The 26,855-nt window shown below is 35.0% G+C and overlaps 2 protein-coding genes and 1 pseudogene across 2 annotated transcripts; 1 reads left to right on the plus strand and 2 right to left on the minus strand.

The window, feature by feature from the left end:
• Positions 1 to 5,652: 5,652 nt before the first annotated feature.
• LOC130870117 (olfactory receptor 5L1-like) lies at positions 5,653 to 6,588 on the minus strand. The gene has a single exon (XM_057762702.1). It carries the CDS (start codon positions 6,586 to 6,588, stop codon positions 5,653 to 5,655), a length of 936 nt encoding a protein of 311 aa, XP_057618685.1.
• Positions 6,589 to 13,843: 7,255 nt separating this feature from the next.
• On the plus strand, positions 13,844 to 14,806 carry LOC130863349 (olfactory receptor 5D18-like; annotated as a pseudogene).
• A 4,653-nt stretch (positions 14,807 to 19,459) lies between these two features.
• On the minus strand, positions 19,460 to 20,393 carry LOC130869866 (olfactory receptor 5D18-like). Its single transcript, XM_057762330.1, is given in 2 exon segments — positions 19,460 to 20,285; positions 20,287 to 20,393. Coding segments are annotated over 2 exon segments (933 nt in total).
• Between the last annotated feature and the right edge of the window lie 6,462 nt (positions 20,394 to 26,855).

Consider the following 26,855-nt stretch of genomic DNA (forward strand, 5'->3'; position numbering starts at 1 on the left):
ACAAAGGCAAAAGGCTTTCTTACATTTCTGTAGTCTGAAACTTTTCATGCTTGCTATTAGTAGAATCAGTTCTCATTTATCATCAACTGTCTCTCCATAAAACACCAAGTGTCTTTCCCCTGTCAGTTGTAAAGCTGAAGCATTCTCAGCAACCTGCATTAGAACACAGGAAAGGAAGACACATTTTAAAATGAAAATTTCAATAAGATGTATCCATTTCCATATTCAGGTAACTAGAGCCTTCTGCTTTTGAACAAACCTGAGACATTTCTCCCCAGCACGGGAGATTTTAAGCATTTCTCATAAGCAGAGTGTTTATTCTGTAAATTAAACTCCAGGGAAAAGGATCCATTATGTAAAGCAAAGACTAACTTCTGTGCCATAACAGGTAATAAAGCTGAACTAAAGATGTATGTCCTGGAAGACTAAAAATTATTCTCTGTAGAATCACCCAGGTTTAGGGAGCTATAGCACAACGAAGGCAATAAAATAAGATAAAGTGTATTAAAAAGAAAGCATCGTTTGAACTGAATTTTACCATTATAAAGATTAAATAACATCCCTTAACTGGAGATATTTTCAAATAAAGTGTTAAAATATTAATGAGTTGTTCTTGTGTCTAAGTCTATTAACCCTTACTTGTTTCCTAGATAAAAATTTACTGGAAATTTCTGGAAATCTCATGAACAAAACACTGAAGTTATACATAGAAAGAAAATATTTAATTTTAAGAGCAACCCAAGGGGCCTAGATATTTATCTTTAAACAGTAAGCCTATCCAATGGCTATTATTACTAGCAGTATAATCAAATCTATGTTTCCATAAGAAGGATTTGCAATGTAATTTCAGAAGCCACAGAAATTCTTATAAAGACACTTGACAGAGACATTCTCTTGAATGCACCCACAGTTAGGTGTGGTTTATTCATTGTCTGAACAATAAATAAATTCCAACTCTACTTCATACTGATCATTAGACAATTCTTTTCTGCAGGGAAGACTCCCAGCATTATCTGAGAGATCACTGCAAAGGTATCTTAGGCAGCTACAGAGAGCAGTGTGACTCTTTGACTTCTGCCTCACTGCTGTGGCTAAGAATCAAAGCTCAGTGTTCTCACTATAAAACAAACTTGAATTGTATGCAGAACAGGTGGATTGCTCTGACTTAATAATTAAATAATGTATGTGTGCAATCAAAACATCATAATTGTCCAAAATATGTATAACTATTATGGGTATATCAAACCAAAAATAAAATGTCTAACTGTCACATATCTTAATATATACAAAGTGACCAGTCCTGGAAACATACAAACTGCATTAAATTAAATGGGCTCAGTATGTAATGTGTGTGTGTGTGTGTGTGTGTGTGTGTGTATAATTCACATTGCATGAGTATTTCTCATAAAGTTCTCCTTTATCATATTATTAGGAAATATTTTAACACACAGCTGGGACCACATGCTGTTGAGTAGAAGTGGATAATAATAATACACACTCAGATTCTTCTAAAATTTGTATAAATATTATTTCATTTAAACTTCATCATAGTCAACCAAAATATAGTGCAGTCTTTGTACTAACTAGACTTACAAAGGAAAAACAGTGAGAAATCATTGAGAAAATCAAAATAATTTGCTAGAAATGACAAAATTTTGGCTTCTGGAATCTCCATCTGCTTGACTCTATGGACAAAGGTATAAACTCAAAAAATGTCACACTGTGTTATGACTTATAGATGGAAAGCTGTATGTCATCAGATGCTACCATGCACATCTTCTGCTCTACGTGGGTGTTCTTCTGGCTTTAAAATGTCAATCTAATCCCATTTCCCCTTTGCCCCATGCCACCTCACCCGCAAGTTCCCAATTTTTGCCCTGCAATCTTGTCTACTTCCCCTCTCCAGGCAGATGGGAGGAGCTCGGGGGATTGGGATGGTTGGGATATAGGAAGGATGGATACGGGAGCAGCGAAGTATATATCCTAACTAAGGGAGCCATCTTAGGGTTGGCAAGAGACTTGACTCTAGAGGGGCTCGCAGGTGTCCAGGGAGATGTCCCCAGCTGGTACCTTGGGCAACTGAGGAGAGGGAACCTGAAATGACCCTATCCTATACTGATGAATATCTTACATATCACCTTAGAACCTTCATCTGGCGATGGATCGAGGTAGAGACAGAGACTCAATTTGGAGCAACGGTCTGAGCTCTTAAGGTCCAAATGAGGAGCAGAAGGAGGGAGAACATGAGCAAGGAAATCAGGACCACGAGGGATGCACCCACCCACTGTGACAGTGGATCTGATTTATTGGGAGCCCACCAAGGCCAGCTCGTCTGGGACTGAATAAGCATGGGTTGAAACTGGACTCTCTGAGCATGGCGGACAATGAAGGCTGATGAGAAGCCAAAGACAATGGCACTAGGTTTCGATCCTAATACATGAACTGGCTTTGTGGGAGCTTAGCCTGTTTAGACGCTCACCTTCCTGGATGTAGATAGAAGACCTTCGTCTTCCCGCAGGGCAGAGAATTTGGACTGCTCTTCAGTATCGAGAGGGAGGGGGAATGGTGTGGGGGGTGGAGAAGATGAGTGGGGATGGGGGAGGGGAGTTGAGGGAGGGGGCAATATGTGGGAGGAGGGGAGGGAAATGGGAAACGGGGAGCAGGTGGAAATATTAATTAAAAAAGAATAAAAAAATATTGTTCAGGAAAAAAAATGTCAATCTAAGCCTCGATGCTGTACTGTTAAATGGATGTAATGCTTTTCAAGATGTCCATGTGCAAAACGTCATGTCAAGCAAAGTAATTTTTAATGCAAATGCATTCCAAAAACACATCTTAAAGAGACTTTGGGATACCTACCAAGATGTTATAATGTGAATTATGTCCAAGTATAAATGCTGATGGTGATAACAAGGGATTTTTTTTTAAGTAACAGCATTGTTGTCAGGAATGTTTTAAACTTTAAACTCAATAAATAATGCTGTGGATGCTAGCATTTATATTGGAAATGTTCATTTGATGATTACCTCATAAATATCAAATTAAAATTTATAAGAGGACAGGAAACAGTAGCAGTAATTTGAATTGTGAATACAAAAAGCACAAAAATTTTAGATGAAACTTGAATGGAACAATAATTACTGGCATCTTTGTATTTCTTAAGTTTCAAAAATTCAGAAATATGTATATAATGCCTTTTAAAAGCATATATCATACATAAAATTGAAGGGCTTTATCAAATTATGTCATTTGTATTATCTTATTAATAGGGTAAATGAGTTTTAAATCATTAAAAACCATTAGCATCCCATGAAAGGAGTATCCTAGCGTTTGCACAGGAGCCTTGCTTAAAGTAGTCAAAAGTATCAGTGAAAATTAATAGGTTGCATTTCATTCTTTTAAAATCTCTTTAATTCCCTAAATACCTGGTTAATATAGGACTATCATCTCATATTAGTCAGGATAAGGTGATTTTATAACATGGAATTGTACTAAAAAATTTCTTCATAGTTTTCTGGCCAATTATATGCATTGAATACATTATTTTAAGCTTACCCACAAAAATAAATATAAACATATCTAATATGAAACATTGCAGCTAAGTCTTTTATGCCTCTCTTCTGTCTTCTCCCAGGTTCTAAATTATACTTTGCATTTTGTCACCTAAGCAGAATAATTTGCCTCATGAAGTCTCGTTGAAAAGATGAGGTATATTAATTAATGGTATTCTAGAGAAAGCAGAAGCTTTATCATATAATTTTCCTGTGTAGACTTTCTTTGTCTGTATCATATATTACTTAAGTGTCTCATCATGTATGTTTTATGACTGTAAACTAACAAAGGATAAACTTAGATCAATGTTAGAGAAATAACTTTATGCTGTTTGCCCAGACATAAGGAGAACAATGCACTCTTGTTGGGGTGCAAACAGGTAAATGTCTTTTCTGCATTCTACACTTGAAGCCACTAAGACATTGACTGATTTTCATTTTGTTTGCTGAGAAAATTTTCAATTCATTGGACTGAAGTAGTGGTTGGAAAGTTCTACCAAGAGCATTCCCCGGGGGTTTTCCACAACAGCAAGAAAAATTAATTTAACAACAGTTTTAAAAACAACATTTACTGTAGCACTATTCACAATAGAATAAACGTGGAAGTAGCATAGGTGTCCAGGAACTGAGGAAGGGATAAAAATGATATGTTATATGCAGTGGAATTCTTGTAATAGTCCATTTGTAGGAAATCCATGTAATCATATTAAGAGTATTAAGTCAATTTCAAAAAGATAAACAGTGTATGTTTTCTGTCATATGTGTTTAGAAACATTTATTTAGGTGCTTGTACAAACCTTCAGAAGTTAATGAATGAAAATTAATTTAATGGCAAATAAAATCAGAATGAAGACACCAACCTGGTTTCCCTAAACTCCAGTCCATTGCTTTAATAACATCATAGATACAAGGAGAAAGTCTTCTATCAACAACTGAAGGTACTTTACAAATTGGAATAAAGGATAAGGCATAATACAAAACCGTTAATGGTATAGACAGAACTGAAAATAAATGTGGCTGAGAAACATGAAAATTTGGGAAATGAAAGACATTGCATCATTATGAGAGGTGTGAGTTGAACTATGGGCCATATATTGACTATGCATGACTATAGACAGACAATATCTGGATAAAGATACTGTCTTCAAGTTCAAAGCCACCAGTGAAGTATCATGCTCCAGTGGATAGTCTCAAACCCATGATCACATTGATGGCCCTGACTGAACTTTGTGAGTCACAAAGGACAAGATAAAAACCATGAACATGGGAAAGAGATATGTAGCAAGAAGGGAGTATAAGGGCCAAAGAGCTTGCAGCAAATGGTTTGACAGTGATGAGAAAGCAATATGTGTGTGTGTGTGTGTGTGTGTGTGTGTGTGATGTTTCTGTGTATGCAATCAACAAAGAACAACTTTAATGAAATGGAAGCTATATGTGTATATAAGGATAAAGTAAGAACTGAAGTGACTTCAATTATTTCACCAGCAGCAGTGTTAGCATGAGCACAGAATTAGATATAAAACAAGTAAAGAGACATTCTACTAAATTTCTCTACAATGTCAGTATTTAATGGACATAATGAAAATGAGCTGGAAGCATTTATTTTCTAGGAATTCAAGGTTTCTTATGCATGTTTTATGCCCTTTAAACAGACTGCTGAGCTGACTCAGCAGTTACAATGCCTTTCTTATCTTTTAGATGTCCTCAGAACCGTAATGAGGACACACATCAGGTGTCTCAGAAGACTAAGATTATTATGTTGTCTGTGGACACTACACTCATTTGCACAGATCACATACAGAGTCACACACATCAATAAAATTGAAAAAAATTATTTGCATTATTCAATATTACAAATTTTTTATAAGACTGCATATTTTCCATTAGCTGCATATTTTCCAATAGTCTAAAAGCAATTGTGGTATTTTTAAATGTTTGCCTGTAATTTAAGAGTCACAAAATGGAAAAAGAAAACCACAAAACAAAAAGAGTCACTCTGAAATGCCTTGTATCTTCAGTTTGTAGCAAAACCTTGTTTCATCTATTAATCTCTCTGCCAATATCTACCAGAGAATTCTGCACACTGACAATACAATGTTCATTAGGAATATATCTTAGAGTTTACAACTTTTCTGAGAGCAGCTTTCACGTCCTTGTTTCGCAGGCTGTAGATCAGGGGATTCAGCATGGGAATCACAACAGTGTAGAACACTGTGGTCACTTTACTGACATCCCCACTGTTTTCTGAAGTGGATGGACAATAGATAGAAAGAATTGTTCCATGGAAGATGGTGATGGTTGTGAGATGGGAGGCACAGGTAGAGAAGGCTTTGCGCCTCCCCTCTGCAGAGCGCATTCTTAGGATGGTGATGAGAATAAACAAGTAGGAGGTGAAGATAATCACAATACTAAAGCTCTCATTGAAGGTGGCTACAACAAACAGCAGCACCTTATTAACAGTGACATCAGAGCAAGCCAGACTTAAGAGAGGAGGCAGATCACAAAAGAAGTGGTCGATGACATTTGAACTAAATGCCGGGATCTCAAGTGCTAAGCACAAGTGAATCAGAGAACACACTGATGCACAGAGGTAGCAGCCAGACACCAGTACCATGCGGAGCTTTGGGGACATGATGACCATGTAGAGTAGTGGATTACAAATGGCCACAAACCGGTCATAGGCCATCACAGCCAGCAAGAAGACTTCGGTGACTACACACGTGCAAAACAGATAGAACTGGACCATACATGCTTGGAACGATATGGCTTTGTCCTTATTGAAGATGTTATCCAGCATTTTAGGCACAATGATGGAGGAGTAGCAGAAATCCACAAAGGACAGATGGCTGAGGAAGAAGTACATGGGGGTGTGCAGTTGAGAGCTGACCTGAATCAAGGCAGTCATGCCCAGGTTGGCCAAAACAGTGATGCCATAAATGAGTAGAAACACCAAAGAGAGGACAGCACTCAACTCAGGGACATCTGAAAATCCCTGGAGAATGAATTGTGCCACAAAGGTGCAGTTTCCCTCAACCATGTGTTACATTTAAAAGTGGTTGGAGAAAGGACTATTCTTTATTAGTCATTATTGCATGATTTAAAATGTAGTTTGGCCTCTCTCCTAGAAACAGATTCTGGATTCACGGTTGTAGTAAATATCTGTAAAGATATAAGTTATAAGATATATTTATCTGCATTTATCCTTGACTAAGGCCTTGACAATAGAAGTGCTTAAAGTCCACAGTTTAATTCAGCAATCAAAACAAAATTAAAATCTGTGCATTGTATGTAATGATTTTAGTTGTTTTTTCATAATTGTGACTTAAAGAAAAAATTTAAGCATTACTTATTTAGTTAATTTCATGATATCTAAAATTCATATTTCATCCACCCAGAAGTCTCATCTGGATAATGAGACTCATATTTTCTAAATATTAAGATTCTGAAACTGACTCTTAAGTTGAGAGATGATCATCATTGTCTCCAGAGAAACTTATATGGCTGATGTGATGAGTTATTTGCTTCTGTAAGGTAGTTTAAAATTGGGAGAATGAAGTTAGTTTCTATATTGTCATTTACAATTGTGAAATAACCACATTGATTTAGGTAATTTTAAGACTTGATTCCAGTCATGCTTCAGTGAACAAACAACTTTGAGTGCTATTTTCCACTTTCTATTCATGGGTGTTCAGCTTAAATATATATATTTAAAATGACTTTTAAAATATATTGGTTTGAATTTCTTGGGAAATTCAAAGATAATTTCTAATCAAGATGTTGACAGAAAATCTTTAAGAAGATTGCCTACTGATAAGTGTAAATTATTTAATGTGCTAAAGTATATAAATCAGTTGGGCAGTGGTGGTTCATACCTCTATTTCCAGAACTCAGGAGCAGAGACAGTAGGGTCTCTATGCTACTACAGTATGAGTTACCAGATAGCCATGGCAGTTATACAGAGAAATCCTGTTTCACAAAACCAAAGCCAAACAAACCAAAACAAAAAACAACAAAACAATAAAAAACTGACAACCAAAAACCCAAAATAGAAACAACCCCAAAACAACAAAAGAGTTTATAAATCAAGTGGACAATTGAGGTTGATTCAGAAATTTCATTAATAGTTATGGAAAAATACAATACATGATTTTATATTTTTTATAATTTGATTTCACAAAATACAAGAGAAAGTAATAAGTTCAAAACATGATGGATATAGAGTGAACATAAACTGCATGCTTGGCTTTTTCCTTTCTACTTTAATAATTTTATTCTTATTATGTCTTTAAAAAATTGTAGCATAACCAGACTCTAAAGCAAGTTTACAGGTTATAATTGTGAAGAGTTTGGATAATTTAGGAATTTGAATTTAAAAACGTGCAGTCCTTTTTTTGCCTACTTGCCCTGACCTTGACGTACCACATAAAAAATGTTGGAGGACAAAATGTAAGAACACTACAAACAAACTTTTCTCAATCTGATTTTAAAATACGTGGTATATTCATTAATATGTCTCTTTCTCGGCACACACCATTGTCTGCTTTAGGTGTTCATTCCTCAAGTATAGAAGAATAGTGAGTAATTTTTCTTTCACTGAGTTCAAAAGAAAATACAATTTTAAAAATGCTTTACCATTACCGTTTACCATTTCCAGGACCAACGCCACCCCCCCACCCCCTCAAGCACTGCTTCTTTACTAGTAAGGAATGTGACACAAGAGGCCACCTATCAGTGCCCAAAGACAGTTTCTGCTGTCACAATAGGAAGGGAGTCTGGTGACACCTTATGGAAAAGGCTGCTGATATCCCCATTGTACTTTAAATACATTACACAAAGTATGGTCTAGACTAAACAGTCCTGGCGTGTATAACTAGGAAACCTGCGTAAGAGGAACATATCAGACTTGTCTCAAAACTGAAATAAATTCTATCTCTCCTGCATCAGATGTGGTTCATATATCTATGTTCCTACTTGAATAGTACTGAGGGTTATTTACTACAACACCCAGATTTTGGGTAAATGTGAGCCTAATCTCAACACCTCCTGTGCCAGATGAAATGGATGAAGTTAGCATGAATGGGTAAGCAGGAAAGGATATAGACGCAAGCATCAACTTCTGTTGGTTCACATGGTTTGTCTTTCAGACCTATAGCTGTACTATGTCTTTCTGCAGATTAAACAGATGGAATTTCCTGCCAGGATTATGCCATAGAAATGAGTATAACTTGCATTCTCATAGCATGATATCTACTAATGCATAGTCTAGATTCAAGGCATAATACACAAAATAACAAAGGTTTACATTTCTATAGTCTCCATTCAGAAAACCTTATATACATATACATACATATATTTATACACACATATATATGGAATAATATTATCCTATAGGGGAAAATCCAAATATTGCACTGTATGAAGGAAGCTATTATTTTAGTGTATTCCACCACAAAATAATGTATCTATGCAGATCCAACCAACCAACCTGTCAAACAAACATCACATGCCACCCTCTGCTCCTGATGTTATGACTACAGAAAATGCTGTTGTCTTTATGTGTGTGTATCTCCAAAGCCTATGATCCTAAGTTTCTGAAAACAAGCACCAATCTCTGTGGGATATCATTATAACAGCAAGGAAATTACTCCCTCTTGAGATTCAATTGTTAGTATAATGAGTTATAAAATTAATCAGTGTGATTCAGTGTATCATAAGATAACAATATTTAATTCAAGTTTCTTTTTTTCTTTTTTTCTTGAAAAAAATTTCCGCCTCCTCCCCGCCTCCCATTTCTCTGCCCTTCCCCCCACTCCTCTCCCCCTCATCCCACTCCTTTCCCCCTCCCTCTCCAGTCTGAAGAGCAGTCAGGGTTCCCTGTCATGTGGGAAGTCCAAGGTCCTCCCCCCTCCATCCAGGTCTAGGAAGGTGAGCATCCAAACAGGTTAGGTTCCCACAAAGCCAGTTCATGCAGTAGGATCAAAACCCAGTGCCACTGTCCTTGGCTTCTCATTAGCCCTCATTGTCTGCCATGTTCAGAGAGTCCGGTTTTATCCCTTAATTCAAGTTTCTTGATGAGCAATGCATGCTACTACTGGGCATTACCTCTGTGCAATATGTGTAAATATGTGATATAAAAGATGTTTGTCTTATTTCTACAGCCCAGTACAGTTACAATAAAGGTTGAGAAGTCACCATTGAGTTTCCCCAAAGAAACGAGAGGCATGGTGAATACTGCTGAGTCCTCTCTACACTCCAAGTAATACACTTATAATAACTACTGTCATAATCCAAGTATATAAAATTAAATGTGGTTAGTATTTTTATGTGACTTTTACAGATGAGGTGATTAAAACAGGAAGATGATGTACAGCATCCTGGCAGATAAGTGGTTTTAGGGGTCTCCATTTAACTTAGACCCAAAGATATAAGACCTGTTATTGGATTTGGGTTCATCCTTTAAAACTCCTTGGCATTTCCTTTAAAATCATACTAGTTAACTTAATATAAACATGACACATTATTGTATTTTTGCTATGGGTTTTCTTTTTGATAGTTATTATTATTTAAAATAGACAAGGATTTAATGAATAATTGTGACTATTTTATACCTCTTCTATCCACCTTTTCCTATCTTCTGCATTCCTAATCCCTTGTGTTTGTGCATTTATAAGTAGGCCACTAGTAATGAACCAATTTTGATGCACTGTGAACTGTACTCCAGAGTATAGTCCTGAATTCATATTCTTGGGAATTTACTTAATCTTTTTTTACTCTTGGATTTATTGCACTATGCTACACTAAATTTATTATCATGTCTTCTTGTTATCTTTTTGGCTGTAACCATATCATAGGATAATTTTATCTTTTATATTACTGTATGAAATAAATGATAATCAAGCTATGATCCATAGACCCAGAGGAGACAGGCATAGAGGAAGGGACTAAGGTGGATACATGGATCTCCCTGGGAGGGGACAATTAGAGTTGGGATGGAGTGGATATGGGGTGGGGGTTTCAGAAAACATCAGGCTCAGGTGGGAAGGGGTATGGAGGATGGGATTGAGAAAGGAAACTGTAGAAGAGACACCTAGAAATGAATGGCATTTGAGGAGCGGCATGGAGACCAAAGTAACAAAATCCTAAAGATATTCTGCTGTATTCATAGCTTGGTGCCTTATTCAACCATCATCAGAGAGGCTTCCTTTTGTAGCAAACAGAAACACATACAGAGGCCGAGATAATTGTCACAGGAAGAAACCTTGGAACACAGTACTCTAAACAAGATGTTTCCATCAGATCTCTCCCCCAGTCTCAGGGCACCCTATGGAAGACGAGGCAGAAGGAGAAGAGGAGACAGAGGGAATAGAGACACCAGGAAAACAGGGCCTTCTACATCAACTAGAAAAGCTGATATAAACTCATAAAGACTGAAGAGGCAATTACAGGATCTATATACGTCTGATCTGGCCCCCTTGCATGTATACTATAGCTTTTAGCTTAGTACTTTATGTGACTCTTGAATATCTGAATGAACAGATCTCTGACTCTTGTGTGTTCTCTCGAGACTCTTTTCCTTTTGTTGGTTTGGCTTGTTCAGCTTCAATACGATAGATATTTTTTATCTTATTATGTTTCATTCTGTGACATTTTGTTGCTATCTCCTAGAAATCCATTATAGATAGACAGGAAAGGAATGGATCCAGATGGAAGAAAGTGGGGAGGAACTGGGAGTAGAGGGATAGAAAGCTGTATTCAGATTGTATTGTATGAGGAAAGAAACAATATTTAATAAAAGGGAAAAAAGAAAATAAAAAATAAAAATAAATAAACTTTAAAAAAGTGTAATAGGGAAAATAATTGAAGTAGTATACATGTTGTATAAAATTCTGAAATAACTAATAAAATTTTATGGATAACACCATAAATGTTCCTCAGACATCATGTACCTTTGTTTGAAAGATCAAAAAGACAACAATGGCTAGATCTAGATAGGTCCATCTTTTCAGTGCAGTGGCTACTAGCTCATAATCATTTACAGTTGCTTTAACTTCAGTTATTGGAATAAACCTCAGGTTCCTGGGTTCCCTAGAAAAGTACTCTATAACGTGTGTACATAGCTATAAACACAAAAAGACTGAAAGTGGTATTTGAAAAAACCAATCTGAATCCAGTTATGTATTATATACTTGTATGATTTGCCAAAACATGGAGCCCATGATGGAGAAATAGATTTTAAAAACATGTATATGATTATAATTGATTATCATTTATTTGTAAAATTATTACAAATTATTATTAAAATGATTACGTGATTAGAATGGAATTCCTTATTATGAACTAACATGGGCACTTAAGGAAAAGGCTGCGTATAAAGAGAGCTTGTGCAGGCTGAGGCGAGAAAGTTTGGAGAAAGGATGTTTGGTGAACAGAGGCTATATTTGGAATTAGATAGGAGAATTAACTATTAACTATGACTAGCAGAGAAAGGTAAGTATGGGCAGCATCAGCTAATAACAATAGTCAGTAACTCCTATAGAAACTCTTGTATGTTCTCAGTGTTAAATAGATAAAGTGTGCATTTTTATAGTTACCAGTTCCTCTGCCCTTCATTGTATGCTATGTATGAATACTGCATACCATACAATGCCTCATGTAATTTACATGTAATTTATGACTCAATTAAAATATATGTCATCTTAAAACTATTGCATCAGATAAAAGTAATTAATTTTAATTGCCTTAAAAGATCACCAACATTTAGTCTCCAGGGTTTGTGTCTCTAAGGCTGTAACAATAAATACAAGAATGTGTATGTCATTCCCACTCACAGAGATTACACCTTGACCTATGAAAGATTTGCTTTAAGGCTGCAAAAGAAAGGTAGATATTAATTTCCACCAGGAAAATAGCTTAATATGATGATAAGTAATTTTTATGTATGACATCATCAACCAAGATGAAATATTATCATATTTAAATATAATATATCTCTGCAGGTGAGAGATTCCCTTATATCTTAACTTGATGTTTTATCTTGACACTGTATTCCAGTATATTCTAGTTTTAACTACACTCTTCTCATTATGCTTGAAAGTTTAAAGTCTTTACTGTGTCCATAAGGAAAGTATGATTGTTTTAAAACAAATAAATTAATATCTTGACAAGAAAGATAAATAGGGATATGATGCTTGCTAAATGAATGAACACCTTTGAATCTATGCATGAGGTATATAGATTTGTCTGTATTTTCACAACACTGGAGTACTTCTTGCACAGAAATATGTGTGTATGTATGTGTGTGTTCATGTTTCTACTTTTCTGTCTTCTTGTCTCTGTCTGTTATTTGCTCTCTCACTGTCTCTCTCACACACACATTCATATATGAGCACATACGTGTAGATGTCACAGGATGACCTCGGAACTGTTCTGCAGGCTCTGTATACCTTGGTTTGCGAGACCACAAATCTACAATGGCTAGCAAGCTAGTCACACAGATGTACACAGGTCCATCTCATCGGTACAGGGGCTACAAGGTCATTTTATTATGTTCATCTGTTTTAACTTCATTTATTAGAATATACCGCAGGGCCATGTGTTCACTAGTAAAGTACTCTACAGACTGCTCTATCTCTCTCTGTTCCATAAAGCTTGATATCCTTATATTCTATTCTGTGTTTCTCCTCTTTAGGCGATAGAGAAAAAGTTTAATGAATATATATTCCCTGTAAAAATTGTTAAGGCTGATTTTAGAAAATAGTTCCCAGGATAAGATACACAATCCTTTTCAGATTTAATATGGAATAACTAAGATGTACATAGTATTTCATATATATGCATATTAAATATATTATTATATGATATAAAATATATTTAAACATTTGAGATTATTGTTATTGGATAGAGGGTTAGCAAAATTGTATTATATAGGCTAATAATTTATGATAAATATATAATAAAAATGAGAGACTACTGTATTAGATATATATTAACTAGAGGTAATGGTAATACAATTCCTTGTTATTGTAACAATAAACACTAAAACTTACATTCTGGCATACAATTTAACTCAATAATTGTGTGTCTTTAAGAAGTTAAGCAAATAATTTGGGATTTCTAAAATGTGTGACCTTTCACTTTCCGAGCTGCCCAAAATTGAGTTGTTCAGTTTGCTTTTTAAGCCAAGAACTATAACATATTGCGGCTGGATAGGCATACAAATAACTACCCTGCTCCCTCATTCTCTATTTTATTCTTATTTTTGGTTAAATTCTATATTCTACAGAAGTGAAACCATGCCATTGACATATGGAAATAACAGTGGGGTCATTTTCACCCTCTTGGGCTTCTCAGATTACCCGGAACTGAAACTCTTACTCTTCTTGGTATTTCTCAGCATCTACTGCATCACTGTGGTAGGCAACATCGGCATGATCCTCATCATCAGAATTAACCTCAAACTGCACACCCCCATGTACTTCTTCCTCAGCCACTTCTCCTTTGTGGATTTCTGCTATTCCTCCGTCATTGTTCCCAAAATGCTGGTGAACCTTGTTGCAAAAGACAGAATCATTTCGTTTTTAGAATGCATGGTACAATACTTTTTCTTTGCTATCTTTGTTGTAACTGAATCCATTTTACTAGTGGTTATGGCCTATGATCGCTTTGTAGCCATCTGCAGTCCACTGCTCTACACAGTAACCACGATCCAGAAATTCTGCATCAGTCTGGTAGGGGCATCATATGCATGGGGACTGACATGCTCCTTGACGATGACATGCTCTGCTGTCCAATTATCCTTTGTTGGTGTCAACACAATCGATCATTTCTTCCGTGAGTTCTCCTCACTTATAGCCCTCTCATGCTCAAACAGTCACGTTAACCAAATCCTCCTGTTCTCACTCTCCACTGTGAATGCTGTCAGCAGTTTCCTCGTCATCCTCCTGTCCTATGTCTTCATCCTTGTCACCATACTCAAGATGCACTGATCCAGCGGACGCCGCAGAGCCTTCTCGACCTGTGCTTCCCACCTGATGACCATCACCATCTTCTATGGCACTATCCTCTTTCTGTACTATGGGCCCAAATCAGAGAACTCAAAGCTCACATTCAAAGTGGCCTCTTTGTTTTATACACTGGTGATCCCCATGCTCAACCTCCTGATTTACAGCCTGAGGAATAAAGATGTGAAGGATACAATTAGAAAAGTAATGATGGTTAAATTGATAATTTTTCTCAATTCATCTCGAGAACTTTGATGCTGGAATTAGTAAAACAGTTTTAGAAACTTTAAGTGTAATATCACACTGAAATTAATAACTTCTTAAACTAAAAAGAAATGGGCTTTTTAAAAAATAGAATTCCCTTTTCTCTGCATTTACTTTTCAGAAATAAAGCAGAGAATCTACTAGTCATTAATATTTCACCCCCAAACTGAAATAGCACTATAATTTATAATCTCATTTTAAAGATTAAAGATATATATCATGAAAGGAATTTATGTAATAGACTTGCCATACCTCGTTCTATATGACACCATATATTTGAGATTTTCAAAGAACATGTGTGATGAAAAAGTAGATATATCCACTATGATAAGGCATAATCTAATGTTATTAGTTTTTGAAGTTAGTAGATGGCCAGTATATAAGAATGAAAACAGAATGTACCCAAGCAATTTCGAAAAAAAGGAAATAGAAAACGCATATGAAAATTTTAAAGTTTTATTTTATTATAATTTTACAAAGAAAAAAAAACAAAATGCTTCTGAGATGGTTCAGTGGGTTAAATGTTTGCAATGTAATCCTGATTATCTGAGTTTGATCTCCTGACCCAAAGGAAATATGGAGGCAGAAAATTAGCTTTACTGAGCTGTCCTCTGACTTCCACGTGGAACCATGGCACGTAGGAAAACACTCCCTGAAAATAGCATATGCACTTAAGAACAAAAAATAACGCATTTTAAAGAATCTCAGTCATTTTTATTGCTGTTGGGTTTTTTGTTTGTGTATTTGTTTGTTTTAATTTGGCCACCATGAAAAGAAAGACAGGCATTTTGTAGATCTATCATATTAAGATTATAATTTATTCTAGAAATCAGATGAATATAACTAAGAACTACAAACACAATGCTGTACCAAGGCATTCAATAAACATATTATTGTGCTGAAGTATTACTTTCTTTGTATTTTGTATATGTGATATGACCTATATATGAATTTGCATGAGAACAATGTGTAAAAACCTATTTGCTTTGTAATACACTTATGTCAACCAGAAATGGGTTTGAAACTGTCAATTAGAACATGATGGATCAGCATTAGGAACATATTTTAAGCCATTACTGTCCCCTCCCAAGAACTCATATCACCAATAATTCAGGAGAGTGCTTTTCAGAAATTTTTATCTCCAAAAATTTTTATCTTTGGATTTTGTCTTGTGATCCACTGAGTTCAGCCAAATGCCTATGTGTGACCACATGTTTCTGAAATCACAAGAGATTTGTGGGCTCACATATGAACACTCAAATAAAGACAATGATTATCTCTTCTCCACAATCCGCCAATAACCAACAGTTCAGCAAGGTGTGGTATGGTCCTATCAATCCCTCCTCACCAATGACCTGCTAACAGGAACATTTTTTTGTTACAGATTTAAAGTAAGCAACATTGGTTGCTGTAATATCATGCTTGCAATCAATGGCTTGTCATGTTCTGAAGATGGTCTCTCACAACCTCTTTCTTATATTTTTGCTCTTACCTTACATGAACTCTCTCTCTCTCTCTCTCTCTCTCTCTCTCTCTCTCTCTCTCTCTCTCTCTCACACACACACACACACACACACACACACACACACATACACACATTGAAACACATTTAGATAAATACTTATGATGGGAAGCCCACAGAAACATCTGACCCAAGTTCGTAGGTCCTCATGGACTCTGGACTCAGGAGGCTGCATGGGACTGAACTAGGCTTTATGCATGTGGATGACAGTTGTGTGGCTTGGTCTGTTTGTGGGGCCCCTGGAAGTGGACCCAGGATCTATTCCTAGTGCATAAACTCTCTGTCTTTTTGGAGCCCATTCCCCATGTTGGGATGCCTTTCTCGGCCTTGATGCAGGGGAGAGGGGCTTGTTCCTACCTCAACTTGATGTGCCAGGTTTTGTTGACTCCCCTTGGGAGGCCTTGCCAATTCTGAGGAGTAGATAGGGTATGGGATATAGAGGAGGTGAAGGGGGGACTGGAGGAGGGGAGAGGGAGGTGATTGTGGGAGGGATAATTGTGGTTGGCATGTAGCTTGAATAAAAATTTAACGAAGCAAACTTAAATTTAAAAATAAATCCTCAGTTAAAGAGAAAATGTTTCTTAACTGTCATACTGTTATGGCCTTGGACACACAGCAGTATCAAAGATAGAAAGGTGAGTGTTGTATTGACTTACTTTGTGAGTCTGTTATGAACATGTGCCTACAAAGATACCAGGGAAGCACTCCTTGAGGGAAAGGTAATCTGGACCAGAGTTTGTCACATGGTGCATCCCCTCATTGTCTTCTTTGTTCAAAGATCTACTGCACATTCAAATTAATAAATTCCAGTTTGCATACAGTTAATTATTCTTAAAAAAGACTTTTCTTTAAATGGAAAACTGAGAGATTTTTTTTTCTTTCTTTCTTTTCTTGAGTATAACAAACTTTATTTTTCAAATCATATCCTGTTTTTTGAGTCAAAACATGATAAATCAGGTTGTTAAGACCCTATGAACAAGTTTCTCCCTGTGGAATGAATTTATCACTGAGACATTTTTCAGTCTCTGCTGACATAATTGGTTTTTAGCACAAGAGAGTGGGACTCTCATTTAGTGATGATGCTTACATGCATCTCACAAGACAGTGGGTCATGCTCCCCACACTAATCAATATCCTCTCTCTCTCTCTCTCTCTCTCTCTCTTCACTTGGTGTCACTTGATTTGTTTTTGTTTGTTTGCTGAGATTTTGAAGTTCACTTTACTTAGTAGATTTAAACCTTTTGTTCTAAGCTTAGTTTACAAATGGTCTCTGGAGTAGTTTGAATGTTATTGGTCCCCATAAACTCATAGAAGTGGTACAATTAGGAAGTATGGCTTGTTGGAGTAGGTGTGGCCTTGTTGGAAGAGGTGAGTCACTCTGGCGGTAGGATGTGAGTTCTCCTATGCTCAAGCTACTTCCAGTGTAACAATTGATGTTCTTCCTTTTGAAAGATGGAGAACTCTTTCTGTTTATTCCCCAACACCATCTGGGCCTGCATACTACCATGTTTCACTAGTATGATAATGGACTTAACCTCTGTACTATAAGCAAGACATTCCAATTAAATACTTTCCTTTGTAAATGTTGCCGTGGTCATGGTGTCTTTTAACAGCAACAGAAACCCTACTTAAGATAGTCTCCCTGGTGTGACAGACTTTTTCTAGGGACACAGTACATACCCAGGTAATTCAGTCCAGAAAGGACACCCACTATAGAACTAAAGCAACTAATACACCAAAGTCAAACTAGAAGCATCAATAAATTTATACTGATTCACTAAGCAAAGTTGAAGAATTGCTTACAGGAAAGAGATGACTCATAAGTAGCTTCATAACTGAAAAGCTCAAGCCAGTGCAGGTGAGGATTCATGAAATCTGCTACCCTAGCACTCTCTGCATAACTAGCAGGTAACTCACTCTACAGTTTCAAGAATTTACTCACACATTTTCAGAATCTTATGTCCAAGCAACTGTTTACTTTTCTCTATAAAGCTTGAAGGGGTCTCCCAGAACCTTCCAAGTCTCTGCATCATAGATACATGACATTTCATTTGCTATTTGAGGCTTATGAATCTCCTCCTCATTCTGGAAGGGATATTTAAAAGCAGAATAAATTTCTATACAACATTATCTCATTCTAGGAGTTCTTCTTTGGAGTATTTCCTTTTATATACAAGCAGTGTTGTATAAATTATTCCCAATATGATAGGGACATTGTGCGTTTGCACTCACATTAACTCTAATCACTATCATAAAACACACAGAAGATAAAATAATTACCATTTAAAAATGGATGTGGTAGGAGCACAGGAAGTTTCTTAGTTAACAAGCTATTTGAAGTTAATAGCTCCTGAGAGAAGCAGAGTCATTTTTTCTCAAGGGTATGGTTCCTGGTACATTGCTATTGCTCCAGTTGTATGTCATTCATTCATGACAATATGAGAGAACTAACAGGGATCAGTGGTCTTTACAAAAGGAGGAGGGAGCATGAAGATGTGAGGGTGATATTTTGGTGTACCCTAGGAGGAGACCGAGGTAGGGTCTTGGAGTGGATATGATCAAAATACACTACATACTTCTACGAAATTCTCAGTGAAGAAATGACAGATATTTTTAAAGGGTGATTGATGTTTTTACATCATGGATAAAATAAATAGATGAAGTTTTTAAAAAATATTTTTAATTTTTGATACATACTTCCATACAGATTAAAATGTATCTTCTATCGGTTAATATAAATGCTAGATAAATCATATATATTCTGTGAAACTTCTACTGTTACTTCAGTGTGTGTGCATTAGGTATCATTCTTCTAGCTCTTTTGAGATCTGTAATGTTTTTTAATTAGTTGTCTTCACATACTGAATGAGCTAACAGCAATCAAGAAATAAAAATTATTAACCAAGAATTTTATTAAATAATATATTTTGACCTATGACAATAAAAGGACATAGACTACTTTCATTTTTCATAAAATAAAGGACAAAAGTTAAGTTTATTTTTCTGGAATAAAACTTAATTTACTACAATGAACAATATTAACCATATTAATTTTAATGGAAAGTATTAAGTCAACCTTTATAGACCACACTTTACATAAAGGACGCACTGGTGTAATGTGTTCAAGAAGAAAAGACTTTAGTGTCTATTATTTTTCTTACTGTGTCCTTGACATCCTTATTTCTCAGACTATAGATTAAGGGATTCAGCATGGGAATCACCACTGTGTAAAATACAGAAGCCACTTTGACGGTGTGCCTGGAGTTCTTGGAGTTGGGCACACAGTATAGGAATAGGATTGTGCCATGAAAGATGGTTATGGCTGTCAGATGGGAAGCACAAGTGGAGAAGGCTTTGCGCCGTCCGCTGGCTGAATTCATCTTCAGAATGGTAACAACAATGAGCACATAGGACAAGAAAATGATAAGGAGTGTGCTGATCTCATTAAAAGTGGCAAAAATGAAAAGCAAAAATTGGCTGACAGATGTGTCAGTACATGAAAGTGAAAGGAGAGACGAGAACTCACAGAAGTGGTTGATCATGTTGAAACCACGAAAAGATAATCTCAGAGCAGAACAAGTCAGTATCAAGGAACACACTACACCCCAAGCATAGGATCCTAACACCAGCAAGGCACAGAGCCTCTGAGACATGGCTACTGTATAGAGTAGAGGGTTACAGATGGCCACAAACCTGTCATAAGCCATCACTCCTAATAAGAAAGATTCAGTTACCACAAAAGTACAGAAAAAAAAGAACTGCACCAAACACCCTAAAAATGTTATGGTTCTGTCTATTATAACTAGATTTACCAGCATCTTTGGAGCAACAATGGAGGAATAGCAGAAATCCACAAAGGAGAGGTGGCTGAGGAAGAAGTACATGGGGGTGTGCAGTTTGGGGTTAATTCTGATGATGAGGATCATGCCGATGTTGCCTACCACCGTTGTAGATAGTGAAAAATATCAAGAAGAGAGGGACTTTCAGTTCTGGGTAATCTGAGAAGCCCAAGAGGGTGAAAATGGCCCCGCTGTTATTTCCGTCTGACAGAGACATAGCTTCCTTTTGTAAGAATCTAGAATACCTAGAAGTAAAAATAGAATGTAAAGACATAGCCAGCTTGTCTCACACTCTTCACAAAACTTGGAGAATAGCACATAATATCTTTCAAAGTTATTGTACATATAATAAAGCTTGTGCATATTATTAAAATATCATAACCGTGGTAAACATATTTAATATTAAAATAAGTTATTGAATAAAATCATAGCCTCTCAAATAAAAAAATTCTTGAGATGTAAATTGGAAGATGTGTGTGGATGCACTTGACACTATTTCAAATAAAATATTTACGTACAACTTTCAGTGGTATTGGACTGTTTAGGTTCACAGAATATAAGCCAAAAATAACATCATGACTACTTTATCAGTAAGAAAGAGCCAGGAATATGTAAAGGAATTAAGTTATGCATTCTGTGCTACAATATTTGAAGTATAAACAGTTTGGATTTCTCAGTTTGAACTGTTGTTGTCTGTTTATTTCTCAGTAATTTAGCACAGTTTCTCTCACTTAAAGGGAATCGAATTTTTTTTTTATTTGTATTTAGAAGAGCTACTGATTTTTGTGAACTAATTTTGTATCTATTGAATTTGCTGAAAGTTTGTATCAGCTATAGGAGTTTCCCAGTGGAAACTTTTGAATCACTTATACATGTTATCATGGCATTTGCAAATAAAGATATTTTGACTTCTTCCTTTCCTATCTGAATCCTCTTGATCTTCCTCAGTTTTTTTTTTTTTTTTCATTTCTCTAGCTAACACAGTTAGCTATACTGAGTAGGCATGGAGAGAGTAGACAATCTTCTTTTGTTCCTGATATTAGTGGTGTTGTTTATAGTTACTCTCCATTTAAGTTGATGTTAGCTATGGACTTGATGTAAACTGCTTTTTTTTATGTTGATGTATGTCCTTTGTATCCCAAACCTCTCTAGAACTTTTATAATGAATATTATATTTTTCAAAGGTCTTTTTATGTATTTAATTTAATTAAGAGACAGAAAGGAAGCATATACAGATTGGGAGAGAAGAGAGTAAAGGATCTGGGACTTGTAGAGGCAGGAAAAACCAAAACCAAGATATACTATATAAGAAAAAAAGCAATCTATTTTTAATTAAATATAAAAAAATCAGGATAAAATTCAGGTAACACTTGGCTTGATGTATAATACTCAAATTAAAAGTAGTAATTGAAATTTAAAAAGATATTTTTATAAGATGAAGCAAAAGTCCTGCTCATATCACTAATAAATTCAGAGTATTTATGAAAAATGAAAGAATTTTAGTTTTTTAAATTTATTTTTATTGAGCTTTAAATTTTTCTCTGCTTTTATCCTTGCCTCTCCCCTCCTCCTTTCAACCCTCACCCAAAGTCCTCATGTTCCCATTTTACTCAGGAGATCTTGTCTTTTTCTACTTCCCATGTAGATCAGATCTATGTAAGTGTCTCCTAGTGTCCTCATTGTTGTGTAAATTCTCTGGGATTGTGGGTTAGATCTGGGGGATAAGAAGGAAAAGCAAATATAACCAAAGGATAATATATAGAATTAAGGACTAATTATTTATTAGATGTTTGCAATGTCTTGCTAAAGTTTTTCAAAGGAACTCACATTTTCTTTTTATTTATGTAATGGCTGTTATATCTTTATTATTCTTTAATTTATTAAATATTTGGTAAGGATTTTTATCTTTTGAAAAAAGATAATAAACTCTTCCTTGTTATATTAATTTTATTCTTTATAATCTTAATCTCCGTTTTATTGCTTTGGTTAGCTGACAATGTTTATTTTACCTCACATAAATATCTGAGGACTCATCCTTGATTTATATTAAAGATCTTATAAAATGAGAATTTCAGATTCACATAGCTGATCTTTCTCCTACCCAATGCATCAAATTTCACAAGATTCTCAAGCTACTTACCTAGACCAGGGCACCTAAAGCCAAGTTTCACAGAAAGAGTGTACCCTGTGACTCTGGCTCACTCATAAGGCTTTAAAGAATATTCTACTCATGAATTCTGAGTACACATTAATATTAATATCTATAATTTAGAAGCTAACTTGCTAAGAACAAAAAAACACTCTCCTTTTTGAGAGTGGCATTTGGATTCTTGTATTTATTGTTACAACCTTGGAGACAGGAACCTTTAGAGACTATTGCTACATCCTCTTGAGATCATAAAATAAGCAATTAAAATTAATCACTTCAGTCTGACATAATTGTTGAAGCAAATTAGATCATAACTGATGACAGCTCATGAGTATAATGTAATATGAATATTAGTATATGTACATATATATTATATATGTGTATATTACAAACATGTAAGTAGCTCATGTTATTCCATAGCCAAAGCATGACCTCCTCAGTGTTCTAGTATTGTGAGATATAATGTACTGTAGAAATCAATATTATTGCACAGTAATCTAATCTTTTTGGCAGGCATGATGCTCTCTCTCCATAAGATGCTGACTATATCTGAGATATATGAATATTCTGCTCTTACGTCATTATGGTTCATGAAAGATGAAAAAGCACTTTATTAAATATAATACCAAAGAAAGAAAAACCATTTCTTGTTTTCTTCATAGTAGATGCTTTCTTCCTCAGTCGGTGACTCTACTGGGCTGTCTAGTTAATCTTAAGCCATTTTGTTTCTTACAAAATGAGCATTTTGGGGATATGGTTTTTCATGATTCACTACTGAGAATCCAGATCATTTTTGAGAAATCTCTCAAGCTGAAGTGTTTGTTCTACATATTGTAGACATTACTGAATATATTTGAAACATTTGGTTTTAAATTTATTTTCCTTGTACTTATCATAGAGTTTGCTTCTCCTTGAAAGAATAAAATGTACACAATAGCATGAATTTCATTATTTCATTTATCAATACCACAAAATTTCCTCCATAAAAAATTATTGAATTTGAAAACAATTTTACATGTTACTGGAATGAAACAAAATTTAACAATTATTCAGAGAGAGGAAAATCTACTAAAACCAGTTTTAAATGTTTCTTCATGAAATGGCAATTAAATGTCAATCTTTCACACACCAATTAAAAGAAAAATGAAAAGTATTCATTCCAAAGTAAACAAAATTACTCTACACTACTAATTTTATTTCTGTAGTCAAGTCATGGGGTTTTAAAGAATGAAGTATACCATGCTGAAACTATTTACAAATGTATACCAACAGCTCAATCACTCTCTTTAGAAAAGTGTAAGGAAGTTTTCATCTAAGTTAATCCTGCTTTTTGGTTGGCAGAGGTTGCTTGTTTGTTTCCTGACTACATCTACTCTCTTTTCCTCTATATGCTTGGAAATCCCACCTTGCCCTATTCTGTGCTGCATGCAATAGGTCCAAAGAAGTTTCTTTACTAAACAATGGAATTCACAGCATACAGATAGGAATCCCACATCACTTTTCAATTAAGCAAACATAATAATTGCTATTATATGTATGTGTCTATATATGTATATGTGTGCATATATAAGTATATATAATATGTATACATATAGATAATATACTATTGATAATGAATTATTACAGAAGTATATTCAAGTATCTGATTTTTCTACTCATATGAGGAGCATCATAAATTATAGCATACTATAAGTATATGAATCAATACTTAGAATTATAAAAGTTACAAAACATTTTTTTCTGATGGAAAATTCAGGAAAATGAGTTAAATATAACAGGAAGATAAATAAGTACTCATGTGTTCACTCATTTATTACACAATCATTCACAACAGGTTATCATGGACCCTATACTATATTTAATAGGACACAGGGAGGAAAAAAATCTCTGTTGCTTCATTCTGAATATAAAAGATGATTTTTAAAAATAATGTGGAATTATATTCTGAGAACGCTGCAAAGACTGTTACTAGAGATGTTATTTTCAGAAAGGAAGTCAGACAAGGCCACAGTATAGTACATTTATGCAGTAGGAAATGATTTATTCAAATAGCTATAAAAGTGTGGCAGAAATTTTGTCTTGTTTTATATTTGCAATGTACAAGCACATTTCTTCTCAAGCAATTTCATAATACTGGAAGGTGCTACATTGCTACCAAGGAAGAAAAGATGCCAGTGGTCCTATATAGCACCATACACGGCACCCTACCATACTGATCTGCCAGGAACGTGTGCTCACTTGTGCAATAGCGGTAGGATGACTCGGGGACTAACTACTTATTTCACAGTGAATGTTAACCCAGGTCTGTATGCATGATCAGTACAGTAAAATTTCTCAAAAGTTGTGGTTAGATCATTGGACCTTGTGGGAGTCTACTGATTACAGTAAATGGTCAATGGTTTCAAACTATTTTCTTTTCTTTTTTTTTTTTTTTTTTTTTTTTTTGTTGTTGTTGTTGGTGGTGGTGGTGGTGGTGGTGGTTTTTCAAGACAGGGTTTCTCTGTGGTTTTGGAGCCTGTCCTGGAACTAGCTCTTGTAGACCAGGCTGGTCTCCAACTCACAGAGATCCGCCTGCCTCTGCCTCCCGAGTGCTGGGATTAAAGGCATCCGCCACCACCGCCCAACTCAAACTATCTTCTTAATGTTTACACACATAATTTGTTTTGCTCTTATACTTGCTCAGATAACATTCAGTAATAACAGTAAAATCAAAGAAAATCACTTTTAGGTTGGGAATTTGCCACTGGTATATATTTTATTGCCTGGTCAATGAGCCCCATGCCTTTTATCCTATGTTAATACTAATTTAACTCAGTGAGCTTTAATAATATTTTCAAGATATGAAAATATGATGGAGATATTTTGATAAGTTCTATAGGAATTAACAGTAGTAGAGAACAGATGATATTCAAACGTATTTTCTACATCCACAAATTTACAGAGATCAAATATTATATTATTAAAAAGCTTACTGGCTACAAAGGCTAGAAACTTTGAACTATGTGAGTGCATTATGTACTTTCTAGTGGTCTTTGCAAGGCTAATACAAGAATATTACAAATGACATTATAATTAAAGTAAATGATGAAAATATACCTGAATGCATTTATACAGATTTTAAATCAGTTTTTATGGTAGTCATAAATTGGTATTATTTAATATAATAAAATTATGAAACAATATTTTTAAAGTTATAGTCAATTTGTTTTAACTCTTCATTCCCTGACAATTTCATACTTCTACATATTGAGGTTTGGTCATGTCATGTCTTCCCCATTTTACCCTGTCACATTTCTCCTTTTCTGCTAAAAGTTTTCTTCTTACCACATTTTCTTTAGTAACTAAAGATAGAAGTTAGATGGTTTAGCGTTAACAGTGCTTAGTGCTCTTCCAGTGAACTTGTGTTCTCTTTCCAGAGCCCATATGGCAGCTCACTACTATCTGTTACCCCAATACCAGAGGATCCAGTGTCTTCTCCTGACTGCTCAACACACCAGGGACACACATGATGAAGATACTAGCATACAGGCAAACACATACTTATCCTATAAAATCAATAAATCATAAAAAAGAATTTACATGTCAATACACTCAGATTTACAGAAAATAAATCTGTCATGAAAAAAATCAGAAAAAAATCTTAATGTTATTAAATATCTTAATTTCTTTAAGTGTTACATTAAAGCATCTTTGATAACACATTCAAGGCAGTCAGCTTTAAAACAAGTGAGCATATGACTTATTCTCAGACACTAGTGTTTTCACTTTTCAGTGTATTTTTCATCCAAACATGAATATCAAGATTTCACTTTGTTTGGAAAATTCAGAGCACTCATAAGTACTAGATCCTGATTTCTGTTCCCATTAATTTGAGTCGTCAAAACACTATTGTGTCTTTGTATTTCCTTTTTTTTCTCTGTCAATCCTTTTATTAATTTGCTACAATTATTAGTTCATAAACAGTATAATTTTTTTTTAAATTCAAGATATGGTTTCTCAGTGTAGTCCTAGCTGTCCTGAAACTCACTTGGTAGACAAGACTGGCCTTGAACTCTGAGATCTGCCTTCCTCTGCCCCTGGAGTGCTGAGACTAGAGGTGGGCACCACTACCACTTGGCTAAAAACGTAAACACTTTTAAAATAAAAATTACATGAACACTTTTGACATAAATTGTATCTTATAAAAGCATCATTCTTAGTTTTCTTAAATATCTAATTTATGGTTAAATTTTTAAATTTATCTCCCAGATTCCTATTTTTTTATTTTGAGTTAATTTCTAAATTTGTGTTTGTCAAGAGTTCTTCACAGCTTTCTATATCAGTCATCACCTACTGAAGGTACATGGAAGTTGATATTTCATGATCCATTCTTATCTGCTGATTCAGGTATTGTCAGGACAGATTATTTTATTTTCAAATGATCCATCAATCTATTATCAAATGATTTAAATACACTTAGAAATATTATTTGAAATTCAAATTTAATATTTCTAATTTGGTTCTACTATTTGTACTCACTTCTTTTGAAAT

The sequence above is a fragment of the Chionomys nivalis genome, chromosome 2 (assembly GCF_950005125.1).
Source record: "Chionomys nivalis chromosome 2, mChiNiv1.1, whole genome shotgun sequence".
Taxonomy (NCBI): Eukaryota; Metazoa; Chordata; class Mammalia; order Rodentia; family Cricetidae; genus Chionomys; species Chionomys nivalis.

Bases quoted from the DNA above. Each gene is read 5' to 3' on its own strand.
- LOC130870117 (XM_057762702.1), bottom strand. From the start codon at position 6,588: ATGGTTGAGGGAAACTGCACCTTTGTGGCACAATTCATTCTCCAGGGA.